Raw genomic sequence first — 10,238 nt, forward strand, 5'->3', positions numbered from 1 at the left:
TTATTCCGTCACGTGACCGGGGCTGTCCATTGCTTGCGGGATCGCTATCGTTAGCATCCCAATAGGCTAGCGGCGGTAGCATCGAGCCTTCGGAGTGACCAGGAAACGACCTGACGTTGATTATCTCGGGCCACGAAAAAAAAAAGGCAAGATCAAATACACGCATACATTGCACGTTTCTTTCTTTTCACGTTCAAACGGGCGCGGAAGCTAAATAGATCGAACTGCAATGTAGCGTTTTTGCAATGAACTAAACTTGTCTGTCTTCTTAACCCCAGCTGTGCGGATGTCTTTCGGTATTATTTATTGTTTATTATTTGTCAAATAGCTTGTGGATTATTCTCCTCTACCGCAGTATGTCATCGACATACGACGTACGCACGACATTACACATCACGTCACAGCTATGGCAATGTATGAGGCAATTACATGTTGGGAGCATTTCTACCTAGCAGGTTTTTAAAAGGTCCATTGCGAGCTGCCCAGCTGAAGTCGCTGTCTCCTGCCAACCGCTGTTTTGCAGGCAGTGCAAGTGGAGCTTACATGGCCGTCCATACCGAGACTGAACAAACGAGCATGTGACTGAGTAGCAGGGTCTGCACCACATGATCTGGACCAGTGGAGGAAGCTTAAATCAATCAGTGGTGAGTCTGCAACTGGCTGTCACATCTCGTGATTGTATTTAAGATTCGTTTGCTTGTATCAAAATTATTTTGTGTATTTAGTAGCCAATGACATTGGATTTACTCAGCCACAGAAAGAACCAGACCCTCGTGTATCTCAATAACAATCTAGTTTCCAGCAACGTAGTTTATAAAACACTGCTCATAAATGGCAGGTTTAGCATTGGAAAGGTGTGGTATCCATTTGTGTGTGCATTTTCATGTTGTTTTTTTGTACGTGAGTCACTAATTGTGTACTATTACTCACCCAACTTAGGTGTAGACAGCATGGGTGTCTGTCTTCATGTGTTTGATGTGATCGACTGGCGACCAGACCAGAATGTAGTTTGCCTGGAGAAATACTATAGCATTGTTTGTTCATTAAAGCAGTGATTATGTTGCATCTTCTAAGCAGGTCATCCCTTTCATCGCAGTGATTTGCTACGAGCAGCCATGTCAACCAAAACGTCTCTCCTGAAAGTTATCCTCCTGGGCGACGGCGGCGTGGGAAAGAGCTCCATCATGAACCGCTACGTCACCAACAAGTTTGACGCGCACCTTTTCCACACCATCGGCGTAGAGTTCCTCAACAAGGACCTGGAGGTGGATGGCCACCAGGTCACCTTGCAGATCTGGGACACCGCCGGCCAGGAGCGCTTTCGTAGCCTGAGGACTCCTTTTTACAGAGGCTCCGACTGCTGCTTGCTCACCTTCAGCGTCGATGACAACCAGAGCTTCCTCAATCTGGGCAACTGGAAGAAAGAGTTCATCTACTACGCTGACGTCAAGGAGCCGGAGAAGTTCCCTTTCGTGGTGCTGGGCAACAAACTGGACGTGAGCGAGAGACAAGTGTCCACCGAGGAGGCCCGGCGGTGGTGCCAGGAGAATGGTGACCACCCCTATTATGAGACCAGCGCCAAGGATGCCACGAATGTAGCGGTGGCCTTCGAGGAGGCGGTGCGTAGGGTTTTGGCGATGGACGAGCGAGCGGAGCACCTCATCCCAACGGACACGATCAAGCTCCACAGAAAGCCTCGTTCTGCCGCCACCTGCTGCTCATAACATCTAAGTTGCTCACCGCAACCTTCGTAAATAATCAGGATTTGCTTACAGATGAGGTCAGTTGAAAAGGGGAAGCACTAAGTGTGTCTTACTACATATAAATACGAAAGCACTGAGTTCAAAGATCACGTTTTAAGAATGAATTAACTGCATTTCATATTAGCTTTGTGTGGGTACCTAAAAACATGCCGATCTGTAGACGAGTGCAATTATGTGAAGATCGTGTTAATATTTAGATTTAGATTTCTTATTCCTCACATATCTTACTAACAAATCAATTGATTTTTGACACATTTGCACGTTTTTGCCTTGTAAATTGATTATTACTAAGTTCTCAGAGTACAAATGCTCCCTAATAAGCATTAAAAGTGGAAACTTGCATTTTTTTATTCACTAAATTAATTAAGAGGAAAGTAGTGATGCAATTGTGGCTATTGCTGAAGAGCACCTTTGATTTTTGGTTTGGGGGACATTGAGTCTGTTGATTTTTTTTTTATACTTTACAGTTGAAGGTCTTTTTTTTTTTGCTTTTTTTCAAAACTGAAATAAAATGATAATACTTGCATTTGTTGTTCATTATTCATATGCCAACCAACAAATAAAGCATCTGGGATGAACTGAATTCTTTGACTCTTGAATTCCAGAAATATGTGGATTGAATTTAAAGGTGATGTTATTCTACAAATTTCAAACATTTGAGAGGAAGCAAAGCTACCAAGAATTTATTCCCCTCCACGGTTTTCATATTCAACTTAGTCCTTGAGGCATGACCAAGATATGAAAGGCTTGACTTAAGTAGCACTGTGATGATGGGGGTTGGAAATATCTAAAGGCAGATTTTCTTCAAAGGTTTTATCGACTCACAAGATAAGAATGACTATTGATGGACTCATCAGTGACAGGCACAGGGCTCTCCACTTTGGGCTGATAGCAAAGATTAAACAGTTGGACTTTTCTGTTTTAAAAATTAACAAAATTAACTCTTCAAACTACTGCCAGTTTTGAAGAAACTTTCAACAAGACTGCACTCTAGATTTTTTTAAACTAAACATTTACTTGTGAGTTAGGCATTGGTTTGCCCTGGTAACTTCAGGTTTCTAAAACTGGGAGATCAGTTTAGGGTAGAGTGGCCTCTCAGTTAAGAATAATTATCATCAGGCAATAATAATAATAAAGAAGCAAATTAAAACTGAACTGGGAACTGGTTTTCAAAAGAACCGGTTTTTGATTCCCGTTTATAGGACAACAGGATTACTTTCAACAAAACAAAGTGGAAGAAATGAGTTACAGGTGTCACACCGGTGTTCCGCCTTTAATGGCACTCCTTTACACACAGGCTGCTTCCTGCTTTTGATATTATACGGGCCAACTTCCACCCGATTTGTATGAGTACAATTAATGCAGAGCAGCTCTGTACATAATATTACAAAAATGCTTTATAGATGAAACGTGTGTACAGTCCATGTGACTATTCACAAGACACAACGCAGAAAGCAAACTTACACCATTAATTAAGAAGATGTTTCTTTCCAAGAAACTGTACTTTCCTCTCAAAAGCTGTAGAGCGGATAGGTGCATTGGTCTCATAGAATGGATTCATTGCAAACTGAAATACAGAAAAATCCACATTAATAACTCACAAACTATTGAGAGCCATTAGATAACAGACGACTAACCTTAATGTATAAATCGTACACATCATTAAAAAAGTTCTTGATTCCATCTTCCTGTCTCACATCGTGAAGCATGATGAATCTTATATGTATGGCAAAAGTAATTAAAGAAAATTAGACCACAATCAATGAACAATCTGGATGCAGTGGAGAGGAAAAACACAACAACATAGTAAAGGATATGTCCTGCAGTGACAAAGGCGGACACGAACCACTCGTTGAACTTGTCTACCGTTTTTAAATACATATTGTTAGACTGCCACATGTTTTCATCCACCAAATCCAGGGCTGCGTGTGCAATAAACTGGTTTAAGTGACGGTGGTCATCCTATGGTCAAAAAAATAAACCCACTGAAATTGCACGCATCGTGGCGACATATACTAATATTATTAGGAACACCTTACCTTGCAGTCAGGTTTCCCTGATGGTAAGAACTCCATCTCAAACACCGGGTTGTCATGATGACCAACCATGACAAAGTAAAAACTGCCAGACATTATTTTGACGGCTTGTCCCTTGCAGTAGAATCACTCCAAGTGAAACAGCAATGAAACCGTCCAAGATTAGCGTCTTTTCTAGCACATTAACGACAGACATATACAAACGATTGCTGGTTAATAAATACGTATACGAAAGGCAGTACCAACATAGTATGTGTAGGTTAAATCGAAAGATATTATCATAAAAGTTAAAAACTCACCGTTTGTTTACCTGCTCTTGAAACTTCCGGTATGCAGCAACGGCTGGCGCATGTAGATGACGTCACGTTACATCACGTGGTCTGCTTGCAAAAATTATACCTATGTAATATTTTTTGATCAATTATTTTAATGGTGGTTGAAAACAACACTAATCATACAATTATAACTCAAAATATGTAGTTGATTGCATAAATCATTTTGCAACAAATGTATTACTGTGTCATAACTGTTGAACAATGCAGGATGTCCGTTGGTGGATTTAAATCTCAGGGCACGCCTCCTGCGTCATGAGAATGCGCTTGAGTTTCCAAGCGCAACCTAAACCACTCAAAAACAACAACAAATTAGAAATTATTTCTCACAATGTCATATTATCGTTGACATTGGCTGAAATCATTTAGGAATGCGCTAAGAGTTACAAGAGGTCGTCGATCTTCTATTGATTCCTTGAATTTCAGAACCTCAAATTATACAAAAAAATGTCAGCAAAGGAAGACGCTTTATCCCCAGACGAGCTGAGGAAGAGGCTTTATAAAACGCTAAGGGATAAGGGAGTGCTGGATACACTTAAGGTAAGTCATCAGTATTTTAGTCTGTAGCCAAATAAACGATTTCCTTTCAATTGCCTAATTCTTCTTTCTTATTTTTACGGTGTGTATAAGACTCAGTTGCGCAACCAGCTCATCCACGAATTAAAACCAGCACCGTTAAGTGGAGCAGGACCATCACTGCGATCAGATTCACTTTTGGTCTCAGCTTGCAACAACATGGTGGCTGACTATCTTCACAGCTCAGGCTATGAGTACTCATTATCTGTATTCTGCCCTGAGAGTGGCCTGTCCAAAGAGAAGGTAACACTGAAGTGCTTTACAGCCGGAAAAGTCAAGTTTATTTGTATAGCCCTAAATCACAGTCTCAAAGGGCTTCACATAGCCAAAAATTGGCAATTATTCTCAAAAGGGAGTCTTATTATTTTTTGTATAATAATAATATTTTTTGTTGAATTGTTTTAGGTGCTCAAGAAAGGAGATCTCCTTCGGCATCTTAAAATCAGCCCTGACTCACCACTTTACAAATCCTTGGTAATAAACAGCAAAAGCTGAAATTGTTGAAATGTTACGCATCAGTTTGAATGTGTCTTCTTTTCTTACAGTCTCAGACCATCGATAATACAGGTGAGCTATATAGTACATAAAATAATATATTTCCTCCATACTCATCTTCAATATTGAAGGAAATGTATTATTTTCTTTCAGTAAATGTCAATTATGTTTGTGACACATTTCCTATTTTCCGAACAGGCTTTTTAATCAACCTTGTGTCTCACATCACTGACCATCAGACTACGAGCCTTCGCCGCGATGCCGACACCCAGACAACAAGTTCAGCAAGTTATGAACAGTCTCTGGGTATGATTATTTCATTTTTCAATTTTCAATACACATGCATGATGTGCCCTTACGTTACGTTCCAGTTGAGAAGATGAAAATGATCGACAAGGAATATGAGAATGTGAATTACAGCGGCGAAAGGTGGTTTTCATTTCAGTCTAAGCTGGCTTCCTATAAGAGAGAGTTAGAATCCCAGTTGCAGACTGAAATGACAACAAAGGTAACAGAAACAAATTCCTCAAGCCTCAAATATCTTATTTCAATGCGGCTTTAATGCTGTCCGTATTTTCTTTAGTTGCAGCATTTTAAAGAGGTTGAACTCGCCAAAGTCAAGATGGAGGAAAAAGTGCAGTTCCAGAAAGAGTTTGACAAGCTCAAACAAGAACTGGAGAGAACCTACGAGATGAAGACGAAAGCGTTGAGCACCAGGGAGAAACATGCCATTGAGCGCCTTCAAAAACAACAGGAGGTGAATAACAAGCAGCACTGAGGGGTTTTTTTTGTGTGTGATTGACTTTAACCGATGCCTTCGCGGACACTTTTTATCGTCTCAGATCGAGGAAAAAGATGTGTACATGCAGAGGCAAATGGTGCTGAAGGAAATCGACACGCTGCGTAACAGAGAAAATGAGCTGAAATTGCGAATGGAGTCTTTCGAGGAGTAGGTTTTAAAATCATAAAATTAAATAGATGTATTGTTGACGATGATATTGACAAAAATTCTGAATGCAGGACTTGTCAAATACACCAAGATAAGGTTAAGGCCGGCGAAGAGCTGCTGAGGAGACGAGAACTAGCAGTGAAGACCATGGAAGACATGTATGACCAAAAACTGAAGAATGAACTTTCCAGGTATCTGAAGTTGTCTTTTGGGTCATCCCACTTGTTTCAAGTGTGCTTATTGCAACTCCAGAACTTTCCATTTGACATTGTATTGTGCATGTGACCTTAGTTATAAGATGGAGCTAAAGGAGGATTACAATAAGAGAACAGAGCAACTAACAACCAGTGAGAAGCGAAACAAAGGTGAATCTTGAAACCAACCCAATGTTGTTCTTCAACATTAAGCTCATGTTTAATGTCTCTTTTTTTTTTTCTTAGAGGAAAGCATTCGCATTGAACAAGATACGGCTGCAATCAAAGCCAAATTAGAGGAGTACAATAAAGCTTGCTCGCAGATGAAACGGTTGCAGGTGATAAAAACGTCAGAGTTACCGAATGAGTCGCATGACGTCCGTTGAAAAAAAATCTCTGGTCCTCAAGGGGGAGCTCGACACTGCGCAGCAGCAAACCCATCTGCTCCGTCAGCAGAACGAACTGCTGAGAGAAAGGCTGGAGAGTATGAACGACTTCCCCAGTTTGAAAGAAGACAACGCACACTTGCAGGGGCAAGTGAAGCTACTGAAGAAACAACTGGAGGAAGCCCAGGAGGAGAACCGGCATCTCCACGCAGGTGAGCGGCAGAATATTTCAATAGTGTTCTTGTTTATGTTGAGCGCCGGATGTTCATCCCACTTTCAGATTTGGGCAAGCCCTCCGACGAGGAGCTGGCCTTGCAGGTGGAGCTGTGCAATCTACAGAGCGCTCGCAAACTGAATGAGGAGGAATTTGCCAACCAGAAGCACGGGCTGCAGAAACAGCTCCAGTTGGAGGTGACTCACCTTCTCGCCTCACAGTGCGCTGAGTATCGATGTACGGAGTAACCCCCTGCTGGATTGCGGTAGGTGGAGCGATGCGGTCAGCTGAAGGTGCAGCTGATGGAATGTGAGGAGAAGCTGCGGTGGACGACCGCTCATGTTGACGACCTCAAAATGCAGCTTCGCCAAACCCAACAAGGTATCTGGTAGCTGGGGAAGCTTACTTTGGCTCAAAATACAAAACTGGGTCAAATACTTTTTTCCACAGCTCTTGAAAATGAAGTGCTCCTCAACCCCAAGCCTTCCCTGGTGGACCGCTCTGTGTTGGACAAGCTGGCCCTCCCTGACATCCACGTGGACCGAGCGGCGCCGTGGTCCCGAGCGGCTTACGTCGGTGACGTTGGCCAGCTCGCACACGCCGACTCCAACTCCGACTTGGAGATGCTGGCCGAATGCAACGCTCGCATGCGAGAGCTGGAGAAGGAGGCTGAAAGCTTGGAGGCAAAATGCCGAAAGTACCAGCAGAGGGCAGCGCGCTCCAGCGTCTCGCGAAGGCGCCCCTCAACGCCTTCAAGTCGGGCTGACTCGCCTCAGCTCACACAAAATTCTGACCTCTCTCACCCTTACACCTCCCACCTGTCAAAGAGCTTCATTCGACCACTTTCCCCCAAAAAAGCACGAACCCCCTCCCCAGCAGCCGTTGATGCCGGAAACGCCTTTCCAGCTGCTCAACACCGAGTGACCTTCTATCAAGACCAGCCTAGCAAGTCTTACGGCATAAGCAGCCTTTCGTCAGCTGAACTTCAGTTTACGAGACGTGATGACCCCCCTAAGGAGCAACGCTCATTCTCACATGTGCCCTTCCTCACCAGGACGACGCTTCCTTCAGATGCAGCAGGTACACAAAGTCGATAGTCATGTTCAACACAACACACTATGTGAAATTGAAATTCTTAAAAGCTTTAAAAGTTAAAAAAAAAAAGAATTTAAAATAATACATAATGTGTTCAGTGAATGTACATCTTACCCATAAAGTTTTCAGTATTTGATTCTTCGCTCTTGCCAGAAGTCGCTTCGGCGGCATTGCTCCAGGACTCACAGGACAGCCACCTCCCCTCGGCCCCCCAAGACGAGGCGTCCAGCTCAGGTGAATTCTCCCCCGAGCTGAGCCCCCCTCGCAGCCCTCAGCTCCAGAGCACGGTCCAAAATCGTCACAGGTACCGTCTGGCGCTACTTGCTGTTATTTTTTTTCCCCAACAACATTCATGCATCTGACATTGAATTACTACTTTCCTTTCAGTGTTCCAAATCAACAACATGTCTCCTCCAGCTCACATTCCTCCCCGCAGCCTGAGATGATAAACATTGAGGATCTCACTGGCATTTCACCAGGTAGCCTCAAGTGGTGCTTCTTCTTACCACTCCGAATTTTGTTGACATTTTACACACACAGCATAAAAGAACTCTGACTAGTCTGCTGCTGGCAGTTTGGAGTTGGACTTTGGAAAACATGTTTCATTTTACAGTATATCTACAAAATTAATTATTTTTAAAAATCCACACATTTCCTTGATTTAATAAATAAAATATGTTATATATTAACAATTTTTTACATTTATTTTATTCATTGATTTGCAATGAAAATATTTGCAATGTAGATTTTCTGTGACTTTCCTCAATAGGCGACATGTCTTGTCTGGAGGTTTTGGCTCATGTGCAGACCATTTTAATGAGTTTCTGTGTGAGACCAGAACTTCACACAGTGGCCAAGATGAAGGGCCTCCGATTATGTATTCTTCGCTGCTTCTGTGGCCCTGTTTAGGAGGGGCGGTGGGCAAAGCATAAAAGATCCCTTTGTCCGTGTCTCCCTCTAGAACCCGGCTACATTCCAGAGCTTCTCTTGGACACTGCCGTCCCTCTCTCTTCCTCCGAAGCCCCTGGTGGCCCCACTGTCCCCCGCCCACAGTCCCCGAGGGACCTCCCGGTAGCCGCAACTGACTCACCGGGCCGAGTGGGTGAGTGACAAGAACAGTTGACAAGTCCTGTAAGGTATTATAATACCTTTTCTTTTTTTTCCCCCAGAATCTTCCCAAATCTCAACAGCCCCTGAGATTGAGGATAAAGAGGATGAGGAACAGCGATGGGAACGAGAGAGAAAAGAAAGGCAAGAAGTGAGGCGAAGGGAGCAAGAGGAGGCCAGAGAGAGAGAACAGCAGGAAGTGGAAAGACTAGAGAAAGAAACTGTAACTAACTGACTAGTCCTTTACTTTTGTTTGTTTTTGTGTAAACCACTCATCCCTTTTGTTGGTTTCTTGTGTGCTTGCTTAGCTCTTACAACAACAACAACAACAGGAGGTGGTGGAGGAGGAGAAGGAAGTCAAGGGAGATGGGGACAAGAGGCAGGAAGCAGAAGTCCCAAATGAAAACCCCTTGGAGAAATACATGAAGATGGTTTTGGAAGCCAGAGAAAAAAAACTAGACAAGGTAAATCCCACCCATGCACTGGTAACAAAATTAAATTGAAGCAATTAAACCATTTGTGCATAATGAATTCAATGATTCAATGTCCATTGACATTTGTACCACTCCTTCTGGTGTGTGTGCCTTTGCCACCAGGGGGCAGTATAGAAACAGTGTAGCGACAAATCATAAAGAAGAGTTTCACAACTAAGTGACTCAGTGAGCGGAAGTAATATTGGTCATTTTATAAAATATGGCTATAAATATTGTTATATTGCAATTTGTATTGTGCTTTAGCTTTAACGTGGAAGTAAAAATAAAAATAAATCTTTTTGGGGATAAGGTATATTATTATTTAATTATTTTAAAAGAAAAAAATCCACTATACTCATTTTGACTTTTAATGATTTTTTTTTTTTTTTTGTCAGAGCTCTGGAGATGAAGAACACGTGAGCCCAGAGGTCAAGAGTTTGTCTGAGGAGAAAGATAATAGGTAAGGCTTCACTGATCCATTTTAATAATACATATATAATCCTCCACAATCCATCCCCGAATGACATTTCATTTATTTTCTGCTTTCTCATCTCCTATTTTACTTTTTACATCCCCGCTCAAGTAGAGTCGCACTTAATGAGCTCGTCTTTGTTTCCA

The 10,238-nt window shown here is 42.5% G+C and overlaps 3 protein-coding genes across 9 annotated transcripts in view; 2 read left to right on the forward strand and 1 right to left on the reverse strand.

Annotated features, from left to right (window-relative positions):
* Positions 1-19: 19 nt before the first annotated feature.
* Positions 20-2,346, forward strand: rab9a (RAB9A, member RAS oncogene family). 3 transcript variants are annotated; one of them, XM_068651540.1, is made up of 3 exons: positions 20-146; positions 524-644; positions 1,075-2,346. In XM_068651540.1, the coding sequence occupies exon 3, from the start codon at positions 1,116-1,118 to the stop codon at positions 1,722-1,724; it is 609 nt and encodes a 202-aa protein (XP_068507641.1). In that variant the 5' UTR covers positions 20-146; positions 524-644; positions 1,075-1,115; the 3' UTR covers positions 1,725-2,346. The 3 variants fall into 3 exon arrangements, with proteins under 3 accessions (XP_068507641.1, XP_049584005.1, XP_068507640.1); XM_049728048.2 differs by having other exon boundaries at positions 1,097-2,346; XM_068651539.1 differs by having other exon boundaries at positions 21-146; positions 1,078-2,346.
* Positions 2,347-3,017: 671 nt separating this feature from the next.
* trappc2 (trafficking protein particle complex subunit 2) lies at positions 3,018-4,211 on the reverse strand. 2 transcript variants are annotated; one of them, XM_049728049.1, is made up of 5 exons: positions 4,099-4,211; positions 3,803-3,973; positions 3,577-3,725; positions 3,401-3,482; positions 3,018-3,330 (listed from the first exon to the last, which is right to left on the reverse strand). In XM_049728049.1, exons 2-5 carry the CDS (start codon positions 3,893-3,895, stop codon positions 3,232-3,234), a joined length of 423 nt encoding a protein of 140 aa, XP_049584006.1. In that variant the 5' UTR covers positions 3,896-3,973; positions 4,099-4,211; the 3' UTR covers positions 3,018-3,231. The 2 variants fall into 2 exon arrangements, with proteins under 2 accessions (XP_049584006.1, XP_049584007.1); XM_049728050.1 differs by having other exon boundaries at positions 3,803-3,968; positions 4,099-4,198.
* A 155-nt stretch (positions 4,212-4,366) lies between these two features.
* Positions 4,367-10,238, forward strand: part of ofd1 (OFD1 centriole and centriolar satellite protein) — a 117,985-nt gene continuing 112,113 nt past the window's right edge. For 3 of the 4 annotated variants that reach the window (XM_049727999.2, XM_049728000.2, XM_049727998.2), the window contains exons 1-21: positions 4,367-4,671; positions 4,762-4,950; positions 5,113-5,181; positions 5,253-5,274; positions 5,401-5,508; positions 5,574-5,710; positions 5,786-5,959; positions 6,045-6,151; positions 6,223-6,342; positions 6,443-6,516; positions 6,592-6,683; positions 6,754-6,943; positions 7,012-7,142; positions 7,215-7,326; positions 7,396-8,025; positions 8,194-8,344; positions 8,428-8,519; positions 9,002-9,142; positions 9,210-9,370; positions 9,456-9,611; positions 10,016-10,080. In XM_049727999.2, coding sequence (XP_049583956.1) covers positions 4,579-4,671; positions 4,762-4,950; positions 5,113-5,181; positions 5,253-5,274; positions 5,401-5,508; positions 5,574-5,710; positions 5,786-5,959; positions 6,045-6,151; positions 6,223-6,342; positions 6,443-6,516; positions 6,592-6,683; positions 6,754-6,943; positions 7,012-7,142; positions 7,215-7,326; positions 7,396-8,025; positions 8,194-8,344; positions 8,428-8,519; positions 9,002-9,142; positions 9,210-9,370; positions 9,456-9,611; positions 10,016-10,080 — 3,014 coding nt within the window. In that variant the 5' untranslated portion in view covers positions 4,367-4,578. Of the gene's footprint in view, positions 4,672-4,761; positions 4,951-5,112; positions 5,182-5,252; positions 5,275-5,400; positions 5,509-5,573; positions 5,711-5,785; positions 5,960-6,044; positions 6,152-6,222; positions 6,343-6,442; positions 6,517-6,591; positions 6,684-6,753; positions 6,944-7,011; positions 7,143-7,214; positions 7,327-7,395; positions 8,026-8,193; positions 8,345-8,427; positions 8,520-9,001; positions 9,143-9,209; positions 9,371-9,455; positions 9,612-10,015; positions 10,081-10,238 lie in introns of those variants that run through there. The other variant, XM_049728001.1, reaches the window with a different exon arrangement.

Source organism: Syngnathus scovelli, chromosome 8 (assembly GCF_024217435.2).
Source record: "Syngnathus scovelli strain Florida chromosome 8, RoL_Ssco_1.2, whole genome shotgun sequence".
Taxonomy (NCBI): domain Eukaryota; kingdom Metazoa; phylum Chordata; class Actinopteri; order Syngnathiformes; family Syngnathidae; genus Syngnathus; species Syngnathus scovelli.

What these genes read in the sequence shown, in the direction of transcription:
- rab9a (XM_068651540.1), top strand. Translation starts at nt 1,116, where the DNA reads ATGTCAACCAAAACGTCTCTCCTGAAAGTTATCCTCCTGGGCGACGGC.
- trappc2 (XM_049728049.1), bottom strand. Translation starts at nt 3,895, where the DNA reads ATGTCTGGCAGTTTTTACTTTGTCATGGTTGGTCATCATGACAACCCG. An exon ending in TTTGTCACTGCAGGACATAT is followed by an intron (nt 3,483 to 3,576) that starts CCTTTACTATGT and finishes TGCCATACATAT; the next exon opens with AAGATTCATCATGCTTCACG. An exon ending in TGTACGATTTATACATTAAG is followed by an intron (nt 3,331 to 3,400) that starts GTTAGTCGTCTG and finishes TCTGTATTTCAG; the next exon opens with TTTGCAATGAATCCATTCTA.